A 14,222-nucleotide genomic window follows, 5' to 3' on the forward strand; every position below is an offset into this window, starting at 1 on the left:
AATATAGCTACTGAACGCATATTCTATTAATGTTGGTAATTTCCGTGCAATATGAGTTACACAACTATATTATGGATCACACAGCTATATTATGCACCGACAACACATGTTATAGCTAGGATTTGCATATTGTGGCTGTGTACTCTATATCATAGCTGTGTAACGCATATTTGACGTATGAAAAATATAGCTGTGGGCTGCATATCAGAAAATGTATGGGACCATGCATTCAAGTCATCCGTGCTGATGTTCAATGTTAATAGATAAAGAAAAATCGCACCAAAAACTGTTCTAAAATAGCTTAGCTGATTATAATGAGGTTTCATCATCAGGTTAATAGTAACGCCTCTTCAATACTCAGAATCCGTAGAAACACAGACGAATGAAAATATCAGAAAATTCACTACATTAGAAACGAATTAAGTAATTAGCCAAGTATTGCTCCTAAAAATCAAAATCGTCACAGAAAATAATTGAATTGGCGATTCTTCATGCAATTTCAATTCACTTTCTTTCAGAACCTAAAACCATTCTCCAAGTGACAACTGACAACTCACCAAACTAAAAATGCTAAATATAAAAACTGCACACTAGGGATGGGAGGCGTTCAAAATTATCGATAATATCAATCGAAAGAAATTATCGATAATTGATTAATCATATCGTTATCGATAATTATCGAAATTCAATAATTATCAAAATATCGATATTTTGATATTTATCTGAAAATTCATGTTAATATACCGATATATCGATAAATATCGGATTTTCGGACCGAAATATCGATATATCGAATTATCGATATCTTGATAATTATCAAAATATCAATAATTATCGATTATCGATATTTTTTTTGATAATTTTCGATAAAAAAAAGTCGATAATTATCGATTATCGATAATTGATAATTATCGATAATCATTTTCATTATCGCCCATGCCTACTGCACACTTGACTGCGGCTGTGTGCTGCATAATATAGCTGCAGAATTTATATTGTGGTAGCAACGCTTCGAAATAAGAACGTGTTGAAGCACAAGCAAAGTTAGCACAACAGCAGCATAGGTGACGGTCGGATTCTCGGGTTAAGCATCAATCGGCGCGGTTAGTGCTTAGATGGGTGACCGCAAAATTCATGAAAGTTTAGAAAAAAAAATTATTTCTTGTGATAGATTTGAAATGCGGCTCACAGCTATAATATAAGTTACACAGCTATTTTAACTACAATCTTCGCAATATGCATTACACAGCTATATGCCAAAAAACGGGGGTGCTAAGTCCACTTATCTCACACGTATATTGGGAATTTATGGAAGTCGTCGTGGTATTTCGTCCATATCTGTATATTTGTACATGCTAATTTTACTGGCTTACTGAAATTTACCGAATTTTGCTGAAAATTTACTGAAATCTACCAAAAATTCAGTTTTTCAGGAAAATTTACTGAAATCTACCAAAAATTCAGTTTTTCAGTAAATTTTCGGCAAAATTTTGTAAACCTTTTACCTATAATAGGCGCTGGTTTCTATTCATTATGGATTACAATTACAATAATCGGGACTAGAGGTGTGCACCGCCGATTTTACGCCGGCGCGCCGCCGATTTTTTGCTAAATTTTCGGCGCGCCGCCGCCGAAAGATTATAGCTCACGCCACCGCCGCCGCCGATTGTATTTCCGTCGCGCCGAAATTTTATACGTTTAGTGCTTTCAGCCATTTTAATGGGCGGCAATATAAACTTAAATTGAAAAATCTATACAAAAGTGTGCGCCTGAGTACAAGGTTTTAGCAAATGTTTATCTTTCTTAATTTATAAGTCAGGTTTCTATATGCTGCTATGTTTCTATATGCGTAGAAAGGAGTTTTTTGTTAAAACATACAACTGGGGATGGTCAGATCACGCTGGCCTGGGACCGCCATCGATACCCGAGGTCGAAACAACATTTGTCTTTTCTGTATCCTCACTTAACGTGAACCCTTGGGTACGTTACTCTATTTCCTGTGCAATGGAATGGAGCGCGGCAGACGGCAGACGACGTTTCTCTTATTGCCTGTTGATGCAGATAAGAGGAAGAAGAAAGAGAACAAAATTCAGTGCATCAGTCAAAACTGGGTGAATACTACTGTAATTGTAAAGTGGCAAACTCAAGACCTTATGTAGAATTTGGGTGGAAAATGGCGCAAATCACATGCTTCAGGAATTTATAAAGTGGAAAATCTTTCCGGTTTCAAGTTTTTTCGTCAAAAGACGAGACACGGATATCTTTATTTTCAATTTTTAGCTGCTTTATGTACAAAATTTGGGAAATAAAACCTTATTACCGTATGTTGATTCCACGGGGAAGAGACTGTCGATTTTGTGTCTTGCTAATCGGGATGTAATCAGAGGAATTGAGTAAGCAATCGAGCGGTCATGATACGAAACGATTTATTGTAGTGATGTACTTGATGTAAAGCTACAAATTCTGAATTCCACGAAATTAGGTTATGTACACAGTACACAGCTAAACTATGAAAACTCACATATTGTGGTTGACTACACTTTGACAACTATGCGACACATAATCTACTTTACAGACGGAATTCTCCGGCTATGATTCGATACGAAAGAACTATTAAGTACGGCTCGCTGCGTGATCGACGATTTGTTCAATAGAAATTTCCAAATGAATCGCTTATGGGTCGTGAATTCAGCGTGACGTTGGTTTATATTTGACGTGTCATCTGTGATGAACAAGCTGGTGCCATCTGCACATTGTAGCTGGCAGTAACACCGTAGTCTATACACTTATTACTTATAAATTTAAGTTTATCTAATTCTCTTATTTGCGAAAACTTTCTACTACGATCTCACTCCTACATCGAAGATGGACTAAAGGCAACGGGAACGGTTATTGTATAAATCGAAAGATAATAGTAGTGAGTTTGCGTAAATGACATAAATTATAAGTTAGAAATAAGAAACCTGCAAAACATCTAGTATGACGATGTGACTTAAAATTTCCAACTTATAAGTTGACTTATAGCTTATGTGTCATTTACGCAAACTCACTAATCATTCTTGGATTCATTAAATTAGATGTTTTTAAGATAATAGGTCAGTAATTGTACATTCAAAATATAAAAGGTGAGATACGTCTCAGTTGATTCCCCTTGTATAAGTAGTTGATACTTCAGATCGCAAGATAGTAAGAATTCAGTGTTCGGAAAAAGGATTGCGCACGCTTTTTCAAATGTTTTTGCATTATTTTCGAAAGTTTAGATTTTTTGTAAATTTATCGGCGCGCCGATCGGCGCACCGCCGCCGACTATAAATTTCGTTCGGTGCGCCGCCGCCGATCCCTTACCAGTCGGCGCACCGCCGCCGACTATTTTAAGATCGGCGCACACCTCTAATCGGGACTGACGATTATCATGATCATCTCTGATACTCGATAAAATCAACTAATATAACCAGACATCATGATGCTGCAGCAATGAGTCTTCGAGGGTAAGTTATTTAACAGACATTCAGGTTACGATAATTAAGAGTATGAAACACATTGCACATTTTCTTAAACAATGGTTTATTATTGTCGTTGTTGACCATAAAAGATTACTACCACTTTTTTTAAGATTAACCAGAGCCTGTTTGAAGTAAAATGTGTCTTTAGTTTGGGCCTTAACAAAGCCTAGTTCTCATTAATTGTCTTACACATTTTTTCACATACGGCTATTCATCTGTTATCGACAACGATAACAAAAATAATGACAATCTCTGGGTAACATGGTCCTTTATATGGTAAAATGCATTAAAAAAAATTGAAGTACAAGATTTGAAATCAACAGATTAAAAATACTTTCATCGATGGAAGTAATAGACCCGATCATAATACTGGTCATATGCCGTCTGTAACAGGTTAAATGGCTAAGCCTGCATTTTTTGTTTGGTTCTATTTCACTTGCATTCGGTCATCTACAGGCTGAAATATTACAAATTTCTTAAGAATTGTATCAAAATTTGTTGGCATTTCTCTTCACTAAGTCAGTAGTCAATGGTTACCAATTACGTTGATTATCGTTGGACTCATAAAACTTATCAGATTTTTAACAATTTTTTTTTCGCTGATCGGTATGCAATGGATCTATCAAACTCACCTTAAGTACAGAGTTCAGGATATGCAATCAGAATTTAACCCAAACTATTCGCGGTAAGATTTGTACCAGTCTTTTCATCGTCGTCATGAGCATAAAAAACAGTTAAGTCCATTATTCTCTTCACTCTTCTAACGTCGGTAGTTGAAATATATATGTCTCATTCTAGCGTACATTGAACATGAAACTTAACTCGTTTTGATAAAATACTCTTCATTCGTAACTTACGCAGCTTGTGTGGAATGTCGTATGTTGATTGAAGCTTAGAACTGACATCACTGCGACCAATTGTTAGCTATTAAGCATAGTGTTTTATCCTTTGTCCTGACTTACGATTCTCACATCGTGCAGTCAACGTACTGTTTCATAGTCGAATTAAAGGGAACATTCGCATCCAAACAACTGTGCATTTCTTAACTGCCGTAATTCGGAAGAAAAACAATTTCCATTGGAAATAACAAAATAATTTCCAGTAATTCTTTTGTTGTTTCATTGGAAATTGTTTTACTTCCGAATTACGGCAGATAAACTCTCGAACATTATATGAACGTATTTTATAGCACTAGTGCGATAAAGGATTTGTAATCACACTTCGACACACTACGATTATCTTCGGTATTTATACGATTTTCTTCATTGCATAAAACCAAGGTTGCACTAGCGTCGCTAGTCATTAGCGACGCTACTAGCGTCGCTACTAGCGCCGCTAATAGCGACGCTAATTTTCAAAATTTGTCGCTACTAGCGTTAGCGCTCGCTAGAATATCAGTAGCGAAAAGTTTTTCGCTGATTGCTAATCACTTCGCTAATGAAAAACAGAACTTTCTAGGTATTGAACAATTTAGTATTGAATTATTAGAATTGTTATTTGCATAACTAGAAGTGAAGCGTTGAAAAATTATTCAAAATCCGTTGAAAGTTTATGAGATTTCATGTATTAGACCAACTTCAACTCGCAATCGTGTAAAATACTTTTCATGCTTTGCATTAACAAAATCACATGAAAGCTTTACTTTCCAATTGTTCATCACTAGTATGCCAACTATATATATACTAGTAAATATACTAGTAAAAAGGCAATCTTCAACATTTATTTTCGGAACTTTACTGTCGAACTTTTGTCTAATTGTGAACAAAAGTCAATTCTTTTCGAACCAGCTTTATTCTATTTGACAAGTGGTAGCCCGTAGCCGGCTAAAGAAAACGATTGCTCAGACATTAATTAAAGACATTTCAAGGGGTACACTTTGAAAATACCAAATTTTCTGTATTCAAAAGTTTATCGATTTGAAATTGGTCGTCTATTCATAAAATACAATACAGTTATACGCAGTAGTGCCGCTTCTGAAAGGCTTCCCAATTTTTCGAAATTCGTTTAGAGAACCGATCCCTGTCAAATGAGAAATGAGAGCTTTGCAGTTTCGTAATCATAAAATCTAATAAATTTTCCTCAAAATTCAATCAAAGTCCATCAAAAAAAATATTTAAAAAATTATTGAGATTTCATCATGTTCAGCATGATCAAAAATGTTAAAAAATTTATAAATTAAAAAATCGTCTTATTCATTAGATCTTTTAGCGAAACATTAGCGATCGCTATTAGCGGCCGCTACTAGCGCGCTAATTTTTTTTCGGTTAGCGAATAGGTTTAGCGACGCTAACATTTTTCGAAATTAGCGTTAGCGTTAGCGTCGCTAATAAAAATCGTTAGCGATCGCAACCTTGCATAAAACGTTGTATACAACACGAATCGTATGTCGGTATATTGTCGTACACGATGTCTTACCAACCTCCATACGGTATTTGCTATACAAATAACTATTTTTAAGTGATAGTAAAACTCGACAACTGAAACGGCATAATTTTCAACACACTTTTTATTCATTCAAAGTAAATTTTGTACAAATAACATTTTTGCTAGGTCTTTAATTCTTGGTGTCGTTTCACTCGGTGAACGTTTCAGTCGCCTCAGACAAAATCAACTGAAAATCATGACAAAAAAAATCGGCTGCAAACAATTTGTGTGATGTGTTTTGAGCAGCACAAAAAACGTAAAACTAACGGCAAACGAAAGGGTGGGATTAAAGACGGAGGCGGAATTCAGTTCAAAGGCTTTGTGGTATTTTTTTTTGCACATAAAATGAAGTAGACTGAAGCATTGCATCGAAAGGTTAATGAAACATAAGGATAATTTTCTAGGAAACCAACAATTTAGAAACTGGCTAAGAAATTCGATGTCGTTCGGGCTCTTTGTTATACCACTCTTTCGTGTGTTGATCAATACTATTTGAAAATCGAACGCACATCAGGTGCAGTAACACGCACGCATACACTCACACACGAAAAGTAGTCTCTTCGGTTCCATATATTTAATAAAATAGTTCTACTGTTAGGGTGTGACCGTACGAACGCTTCACTCCACCATTGTCGTGCTAGTCAAAACAGGTTTGGTTGTTTCATCCGAGAAAACTTAATAAATTTAAAACTATTTACATAATGTGAGAACATCAACCTAAGCTTAATCGATTCAGTCAATTATAATCACGTTTACGGTCGTTATGGTAATTGTCCGACTGATGATCATGTCCACTATTGTAATTATACGGCCGCTTTGTGCCACGTCGGTCATTATTATCATTGTGATGATAATTTCGATTGTAATTGCCACCGCCGCCACCGCGACCCCGATGTGGGCGATGCTGATATGGCCGTTGATTGTAATTACCACCGGATCGTTGATGATGTCCGCCGCGATAATTGCTCGGACCAGCGTTGCTGGATCGTACCATCCATGGGGTCACAATAGGCGGATCAGATGGCGGCGTTTTGAAGAGGGCCGTAAACTCCTCATCATTTTCCGTAAATCGATCTTTGAATTCGTTCTCACACTCGTTCAAGTACTTCACATCATCATCGGTTAGATGATTAATTTTACGGTTTGGATCCACCATGATTGCAAGGAGAACCAAAAAAAACTGTAGTCGGATCTCTCAGGGCTTATGATGTGTCTTTCGAATGATGATGTTCGGTCATCAACAATGAATTTACAACTGGAAGAATGGTATGTGTAAGAACAGTGACCGAAAGTGGAATAGTCAAACAAAATACTTACAAGACTCTGTCAAGACGTTACTAACGATGATACCGTAAAAACCTTTTTCAGTTGGTAATATCTGTGTGTCTGTTGCTGTTGCAACGGGTTCAAACATCCATCCAATGTGTGTCGAGCACTTAGGGCAAAGGCATAATTTCCACGCGTATCCGGGAAACCAAGAATAAGAGTCACGCCACTGCTACTTGATCGAGAAAAAAATTATAATTTCTGAAATGCAGGCTCTGTGTTGTCGTCTTACCGTATAAATTTTCGCACAAAATGCTATGTTCACTGTAACAATTTGGAAGCGAACACCAGCTGGATTTTCCAGTTGTTGGACTAAAACACTCGTTTTGTTGAACAATGTTATATTGTTCGAGTCAAGTGTTGATGCGGCTGGCTTGTTTATCAAAAAATTACTCAACGAAACATCTGTACCGCATTGGCGACAGATGACAAAATCTGAAAAAGTTGGAACAAACGAAAATTTGGTCAATTACATTCTGGTACAGAAAGATCTAGCTTTTGCTCAGACGTGAATTTTTGCTGAGGTTGGCTGGGTAGCAACGTCAAAACATAACATGCCTGAATTGCTTTCAATGTTTCTTACAGTTAAAGGCAGTTAAATTTCAGCATGAATCTGCGTCAGCTGTTTTTCAGCTGATCTACAGAAACAACCAAACCTGCGGTTATACGGTTTTATCAGTTTTGATTGTATGTATGGATCAGCTGATGAACAGCTGAAGTAAATTCATGCTAAAATTTCACTGCCCCTGACTGTAATAAAGTGTCAACACCAAGATCTACACCTGGGTTGTTATTGTCAATGCGTTTTCTAAGAAAATGACGTCAGAGACGGACAAATAAGTTGACGCTATGAAGCGTGTCATCGATACTTTTTCAGATCGCCGTCAATCGTTTAAAAATTAGGATTGACAAAAATGCGGATAGAGCAAAACAAACAAAATCTTGAGTTTACTTTTATCTTTAATCGCCTTGATAAAAGCATACATAGCACAGCTAATTTAATTATCGTCAATATTAAAAACGATGGTCTTATGAGCGAATCTACCTTCGGCACACGACAAAATCAGTTTATGTGAATCCGTACAATCTCTCGACAAATGGTCTAATTATTTAAACTAATGCTTGACCGCGTTACGGAATACTTTAACATATCCGGTGCACGAATGTAGCGACTACTTCAAAGTTTAATAACAAAATACTCGGAAAGACACGTCACACTTTTAAGGTTAGATTGTCGGTATTTGATGGAAGAGAAATGGTTAAACAATGAAATCGTTACCTTCTAATATAGTTTCTTCACTACTTTCGCCGGTACTCGATACAAACAGCGTGTTTAAAGTCAAAAATAAAAACAAAATTACGATCAACTTGTCAACAACAGCAATCAACATTTTTTTGACATTTTTTTGATGACATCTCTTAACTTCGTATTTCGAAATTTTGACATAAAGAAGAGGGGGAAGTAGTGAGACGACCATCATCGATGATCGACGACGCGAATGAAATGGATGAAATGTTTTACTTCTATTATGCTTCGAAAATATTGGGCGCAAAAATTCAAATTTGTTTTGTTTTTTTTTTTTTTGTTTGTTAAGTGGTTTGTTGTGTTTTGAAGGCGGTCAAGTCTCACTTACACCTGATTCTTCGATGTTGCAATCATTTACATAAGTGTATGTGTTTCATCTCAAAATTTTCAAGGTTCTGATAGAACAGGTTTAGTTTATTCATTCAATTAATTTACAATAAATCGCATTGTGGTTCTCCACTGTGGACTCGTTTCACCAATTAAAATTTACAACGGCGAGCCTAAATAAGGATGGAAAAATTTATTTGAAATAATCGCATGGAAATCAAAAAATTAATTGAATTGAAAATTTAGACATCTTTAAGTTGATCAGTCAAGGTTTTGTAGAAAAAAAGAAAAAAAAAACAGACCAATGGATTTAAAATACTGGGTTTTGACCAAAGAACACAATTTTTCTAGTCGGATTTCGCTTGTTTTCGAGTCACGCCGTAAGTGTGCCTAAAATTTGAATTTCAAGAGAACGAGTCGATGAAAAAGTGAACAAAAAAATACATTTCAACGCTTCCTTTTGCGTGAGAAAGATTTTGAATTTCGATCGCATTTACGGCGTGTATTTACTGTGGATTTACATAGCAACGTAAAAGTGACAGATGCAAAAATTTTCTCATACGGCAACTCGAAATTTCATTCATAATTTGAATTTTATGAATGAAATTTCGGGTTGCAGTATTTAAAAAACCGTGTGAAAATAATCGACATCCCTTTAAATTTTAACAACAAATGAATAAGGTAAATGATGGAGAGTTGACCTAGTGGAAAAGTGATCTTGAGTTGTCCGTGTAAATTTGTATGAAGAAAAAAAGTTCAGTCAACTCACCATCCAATAAACCGCGAGTTGTCCTATGACGTTTATATATGGGACAATTCACGATTTATTGAAATTATATGAAATCCGACAACTCACAGTTTACGTAGGTTATCTCTGCATTTTTGTTAATTAATTTTAAAATATTAAAGATTAATAAAATCTACGTTAATTAAGTAAACAAAAGATAAATCTTTAAAATACCTTTACCTTACGTTCGATGCAAAAACATGCGCAATCCGTATGTGCACCGGGTTGTATGATTTTTCAAGGTTCTGGAAGAACAGGTTAAGACACCTACGAAGGCGTATCAAATTTGTTAAACGCACTCATTACATTTTCTGAGAAAAGGGTGAAAAGTCAAAGAAAAGCCATGTTAGGACTCCTGAATCATTTGCAACTTGTGACGCAATTTTTTTCTAAAATTTTCTACCAAGGAATGTCACAGCGGAGGTGACGTTGGTTCACAAAAAATACCCCAGTGAAAATATCGGTCTCACGAGACCATGAAATACGTATTCTCAACGGTCTAATTCCAGTCTCAAAATTGCTGGAATTCTCAATTAGGTCTCAAAATATTTTTGTTTTTGCTAAAATCATTTCGGATGAACAAATGAGAATACCGTAGACCAAACGAGTAGTCTCTTTTCGAATATTATTTCGCCAGACTGTGCGAGACTGGATGAGTCGTCTCGTTGCAGTAATATACTCAGATCGCTTGAGACGAAACAAGTAGTCTCTTTGCTAACATTTATTGGTGAACTGTGCGAGACTGGATGAGTGGTCTCGTTGCAGTTATATGTCCAGATCGCTTGAGACGGAACAAGTAGTCTCTTTGCTAACATTTATTGGTGAACTGTGCGAAACTGGATGAGTGGTCTCGTTTGAAGAAAATATTTTCTTCGATATCTGAGACCGGTTGAGTGGTCTTGTTTGAAGAAAATATTTTCTTTGATATCTGAGACCGAGTGAGTGGTCTTTTTGGAAGAAAATATTTTCTTCAATTACTGAGACCGGTTGAGTGGTCTCATTTGAAGAAAATATTTTCTTTGATATCTGAGACCGGTTGAGTGGTCTCATTTGAAGAAAATATTTTCTTTGATATCTGAGACCGGTTGAGTGGTCTCATTTGAAGAAAATATTTTCTTTGATATCTGAGACCGGTTGAGTGGTCTCATTTGAAGAAATAATTTTTCCGATTTCTGAGACCGGTTGAGTGTTCTCTTTTGAAGAAAATATTTTTTCAATTCTTTGAGACCGGTCGAGTGGTCTCTTTTGAAGAAAATATTTTTTCAATGCTTTGAGACCGGTCGAGTGGTCTCTGTTGAAGAAAATATTTTTGGCAATTCTTTGAGACCGGTCGAGTGGTCTCTTTTGAAGAAAATATTTTTGGCAATTCTTTGAGACCGGTCGAGTGGTCTCTTTTGAAGAAAATATTTTTTCAATTCTTTGAGACCGGTCGAGTGGTCTCTTTTGAAGAAAATATTTTTTCAATTCTTTGAGACCGGTCGAGTGGTCTCTTTCGAAGAAAATATTTTTTCAATTCTTTGAGACCGGTCGAGTGGTCTCTTTCGAAGAAAATGCTAATTTTAAAAATAAATGCAACCGAATAGTTGAGGTTTTGCGTTCTTTTGGTTCGTTCTGCAGATCCAGTGAGACAACTGTTTTAAATTAAATCAAACGTTTTATTTACAAAGGAAATTGAATTGGTCAAAACAACGAAAAAAGTATGAAAACGACGCTTTTTGCGTCAACAAAATGAAAAAAGATAAATGCGAATGTACACTAAAGGTACGAAAATGACGTTTTTTGCGTCAAAAAAGATTCATGCAAATGTACACCAAAGGTAAGAGACAAAGAGGTAACAATTTCTATTCAGGATCTTTGTCGCTCGTTTCTTGAAAATTTGAAAAAATATTTGCGTTTGGGTTTACACAATAAAAGATTGAAGGAGCGGTATTAGCTCGGAAACAAATGACAAAACGCAACCGTTTCTCAAATCGGAGTTTGACGGGAAATTTCAATTGATGAAATAAATGTGTTTGTGTCTCAGCTCTCTCCTTATATAGCGAAACATAAATGACGAAAATATTCAAGTGATAGATTTTGGATTTTGAAAAAAGTATGTACCAGATTTAATGATTGTGTTGGGATGGTTTAGAGATTTAAAACATAAAGGCTCTGGCAACCGAGCGGTATTACATTTTCCATCGAAAATTCAATTTCAGCTGTTTTAGTTTTTCATATCACACTGTTCATTATAATGAGTTTCATTTCTTTTTGGTGTTGTTGATCTTGAGGGTGTAGACAGTATCCATAATGCAAGAAAATATTTTCTGCAAAAGAGACGTTTCAACCGGTCTCAGATATCGAAGAAAATATTTTCTTCAAATGAGACCACCGGTCTCAGAAATCGAAAAAATTATTTCTTCAAATGAGACCACTAAACCGGTCTCAGAAATCGAAAAAATATTTTCTTCAAATGAGACCACTCAACCGGTCTCAGATATCAAAGAAAATATTTTCTTCAAATGAGACCACTCAACCGGTCTCAGATATCAAAGAAAATATTTTCTTCAAATGAGACCACTGAACCGGTCTCAGTAATCGAAAAAATTATTTCTTCAAATGAGACCACTCAACCGGTCTCAGATATCAAAGAAAATATTTTCTTCAAATGAGACCACTCAACCGGTCTCAGATATCAAAGAAAATATTTTCTTCAAATGAGACCACTCAACCGGTCTCAGATATCAAAGAAAATATTTTCTTCAAATGAGACCATTGAACCGGTCTCAGTAATCGAAAAAATATTTTCTTCAAATGAGACCACTCAACCGGTCTCAGATATCAAAGAAAATATTTTCTTCAAATGAGACCACTCAACCGGTCTCAGATATCAAAGAAAATATTTTCTTCAAATGAGACCACTGAACCGGTCTCAGAAATCGAAAAAATTATTTCTTCAAATGAGACCACTCAACCGGTCTCAGATATCAAAGAAAATATTTTCTTCAAATGAGACCACTGAACCGGTCTCAGTAATCGAAGATAATATTTTCTTCAAATGAGACCACTGAACCGGTCTCAGAAATCGAAAAAATTATTTCTTCAAATGAGACCACTAAACCGGTCTCAGAAATCGAAAAAATGATTTCTTCAAATGAGACCACTCTACCGGTCTCAGAAATCGAAAAAATGATTTCTTCAAATGAGACCACTCTACCGGTCTCAGAAATCGAAAAAATGATTTCTTCAAATGAGACCACTCTACCGGTCTCAGATATCAAAGAAAATATTTTCTTCAAATGAGACCACTCAACCGGTCTCAGATATCAAAGAAAATATTTTCTTCAAATGAGACCACTGAACCGGTCTCAGTAATCGAAGATAATATTTTCTTCAAATGAGACCACTGAACCGGTCTCAGAAATCGAAAAAATTATTTCTTCAAATGAGACCACTCTACCGGTCTCAGAAATCGAAAAAATGATTTCTTCAAATGAGACCACTCTACCGGTCTCAGATATCAAAGAAAATATTTTCTTCAAATGAGACCACTCTACCGGTCTCAGAAATCGAAAAAATGATTTCTTCAAATGAGACCACTCTACCGGTCTCAGATATCAAAGAAAATATTTTCTTCAAATGAGACCACTCAACCGGTCTCAGATATCAAAGAAAATATTTTCTTCAAAAAAGACCACTCACTCGGTCTCAAGCCGCCTGCCAATGAGACTGCTCATCCGACCTCGGAAATTGTAACAACGGTTCAAAATTAGAACTCCAAATAGATATATCTGATTTAGCAGCACGTGAACGTCGACGGCCGTCCAAATTGAAAGTTAAGCATCATTCGTCGCGGTTAGTACTTGGATGGGTGACCGGAAAAAACATTACAAATAAAAAAAGGTAAAATAAAAAAATTCAAATATTACTAACGATTCTACAATTTCAGTCAGTTTGGTCTAGCGAATTATAAAAAAAGTAAAGGGTAGTGGCCATCTGTGAACTCAACATAGAAGTACAAAAAAAATCTTCCGATAAATAACGAACGAAGAAAAAAGTTCTAAAAAGAAATCAAATATGAAAAGTCTCAAACGGTCTAGAAAAAACTGAAAAAAGAGAAGTCTCAAACGGTCTAGAAAAAACTCAAAAATTAGAAGTCTGAAAAAGTTTTTTTTTTTTTATGACACTCATTTATCCTCATCCAGTCTCACAAGGTCTAACAAATCCAAAATGAGACCACTCATCCATTCTCACAACGTCTAACAAACCCAAAAGGAGACCACTCATCCAGTCTCACAAGGTCTAACAAATCCAAAATGAGACCACTCATCCAGTCTCACTACGTCTAGCAAATCCGAAACCAGACCACTCATCCAGTTTCACTACGTCTAGCAAATCCGAAACCAGACCACTCATCCAGTCTCACTACGTCTAGCAAATCCGAAACCAGACCACTCATCCAGTCTCACTACGTCTAGCAAATCCGAAAGCAGACCACTCAGTCAGTCTCACTACGTCTAGCAAATCCGAAAGCAGACCACTCATCCAGTCTCACTACGTCTAGCAAATC

General features: G+C 36.0%; 1 protein-coding gene and 1 long non-coding RNA gene across 2 annotated transcripts; both read right to left on the minus strand.

Moving 5' to 3' along the window:
- Nucleotides 1–1,209: 1,209 nt before the first annotated feature.
- Nucleotides 1,210–9,726, minus strand: LOC119077729. The gene is made up of 3 exons (XR_005087857.1): nt 9,557–9,726; nt 1,875–1,880; nt 1,210–1,220 (listed from the first exon to the last, which is right to left on the minus strand). It is a non-coding gene; the product is annotated as an uncharacterized LOC119077729 (long non-coding RNA).
- Nucleotides 5,982–8,689, minus strand: LOC119077727 (protein cereblon homolog). The gene is made up of 4 exons (XM_037185003.1): nt 8,533–8,689; nt 7,486–7,688; nt 7,245–7,425; nt 5,982–7,182 (listed from the first exon to the last, which is right to left on the minus strand). Exons 1-4 carry the CDS (start codon nt 8,642–8,644, stop codon nt 7,130–7,132), a joined length of 549 nt encoding a protein of 182 aa, XP_037040898.1. The 5' UTR covers nt 8,645–8,689; the 3' UTR covers nt 5,982–7,129.
- Nucleotides 9,727–14,222: the final 4,496 nt, after the last annotated feature.

The sequence above is a fragment of the Bradysia coprophila genome, unplaced genomic scaffold (assembly GCF_014529535.1).
Source record: "Bradysia coprophila strain Holo2 unplaced genomic scaffold, BU_Bcop_v1 contig_24, whole genome shotgun sequence".
Lineage (NCBI taxonomy): Eukaryota > Metazoa > Arthropoda > Insecta > Diptera > Sciaridae > Bradysia > Bradysia coprophila.

Excerpts from the sequence above, each read along its gene's own strand:
- LOC119077727 (XM_037185003.1), bottom strand. The coding sequence starts at position 8,644 with ATGTTGATTGCTGTTGTTGACAAGTTGATCGTAATTTTGTTTTTATTT. Across the intron at positions 7,426-7,485 it reads TTTGTGCGAAAATTTATACG|CAGTGGCGTGACTCTTATTC; the intron begins GTAAGACGACAA and ends TCGATCAAGTAG. Across the intron at positions 7,183-7,244 it reads TAACGTCTTGACAGAGTCTT|TTGTAAATTCATTGTTGATG; the intron begins GTAAGTATTTTG and ends CCATTCTTCCAG.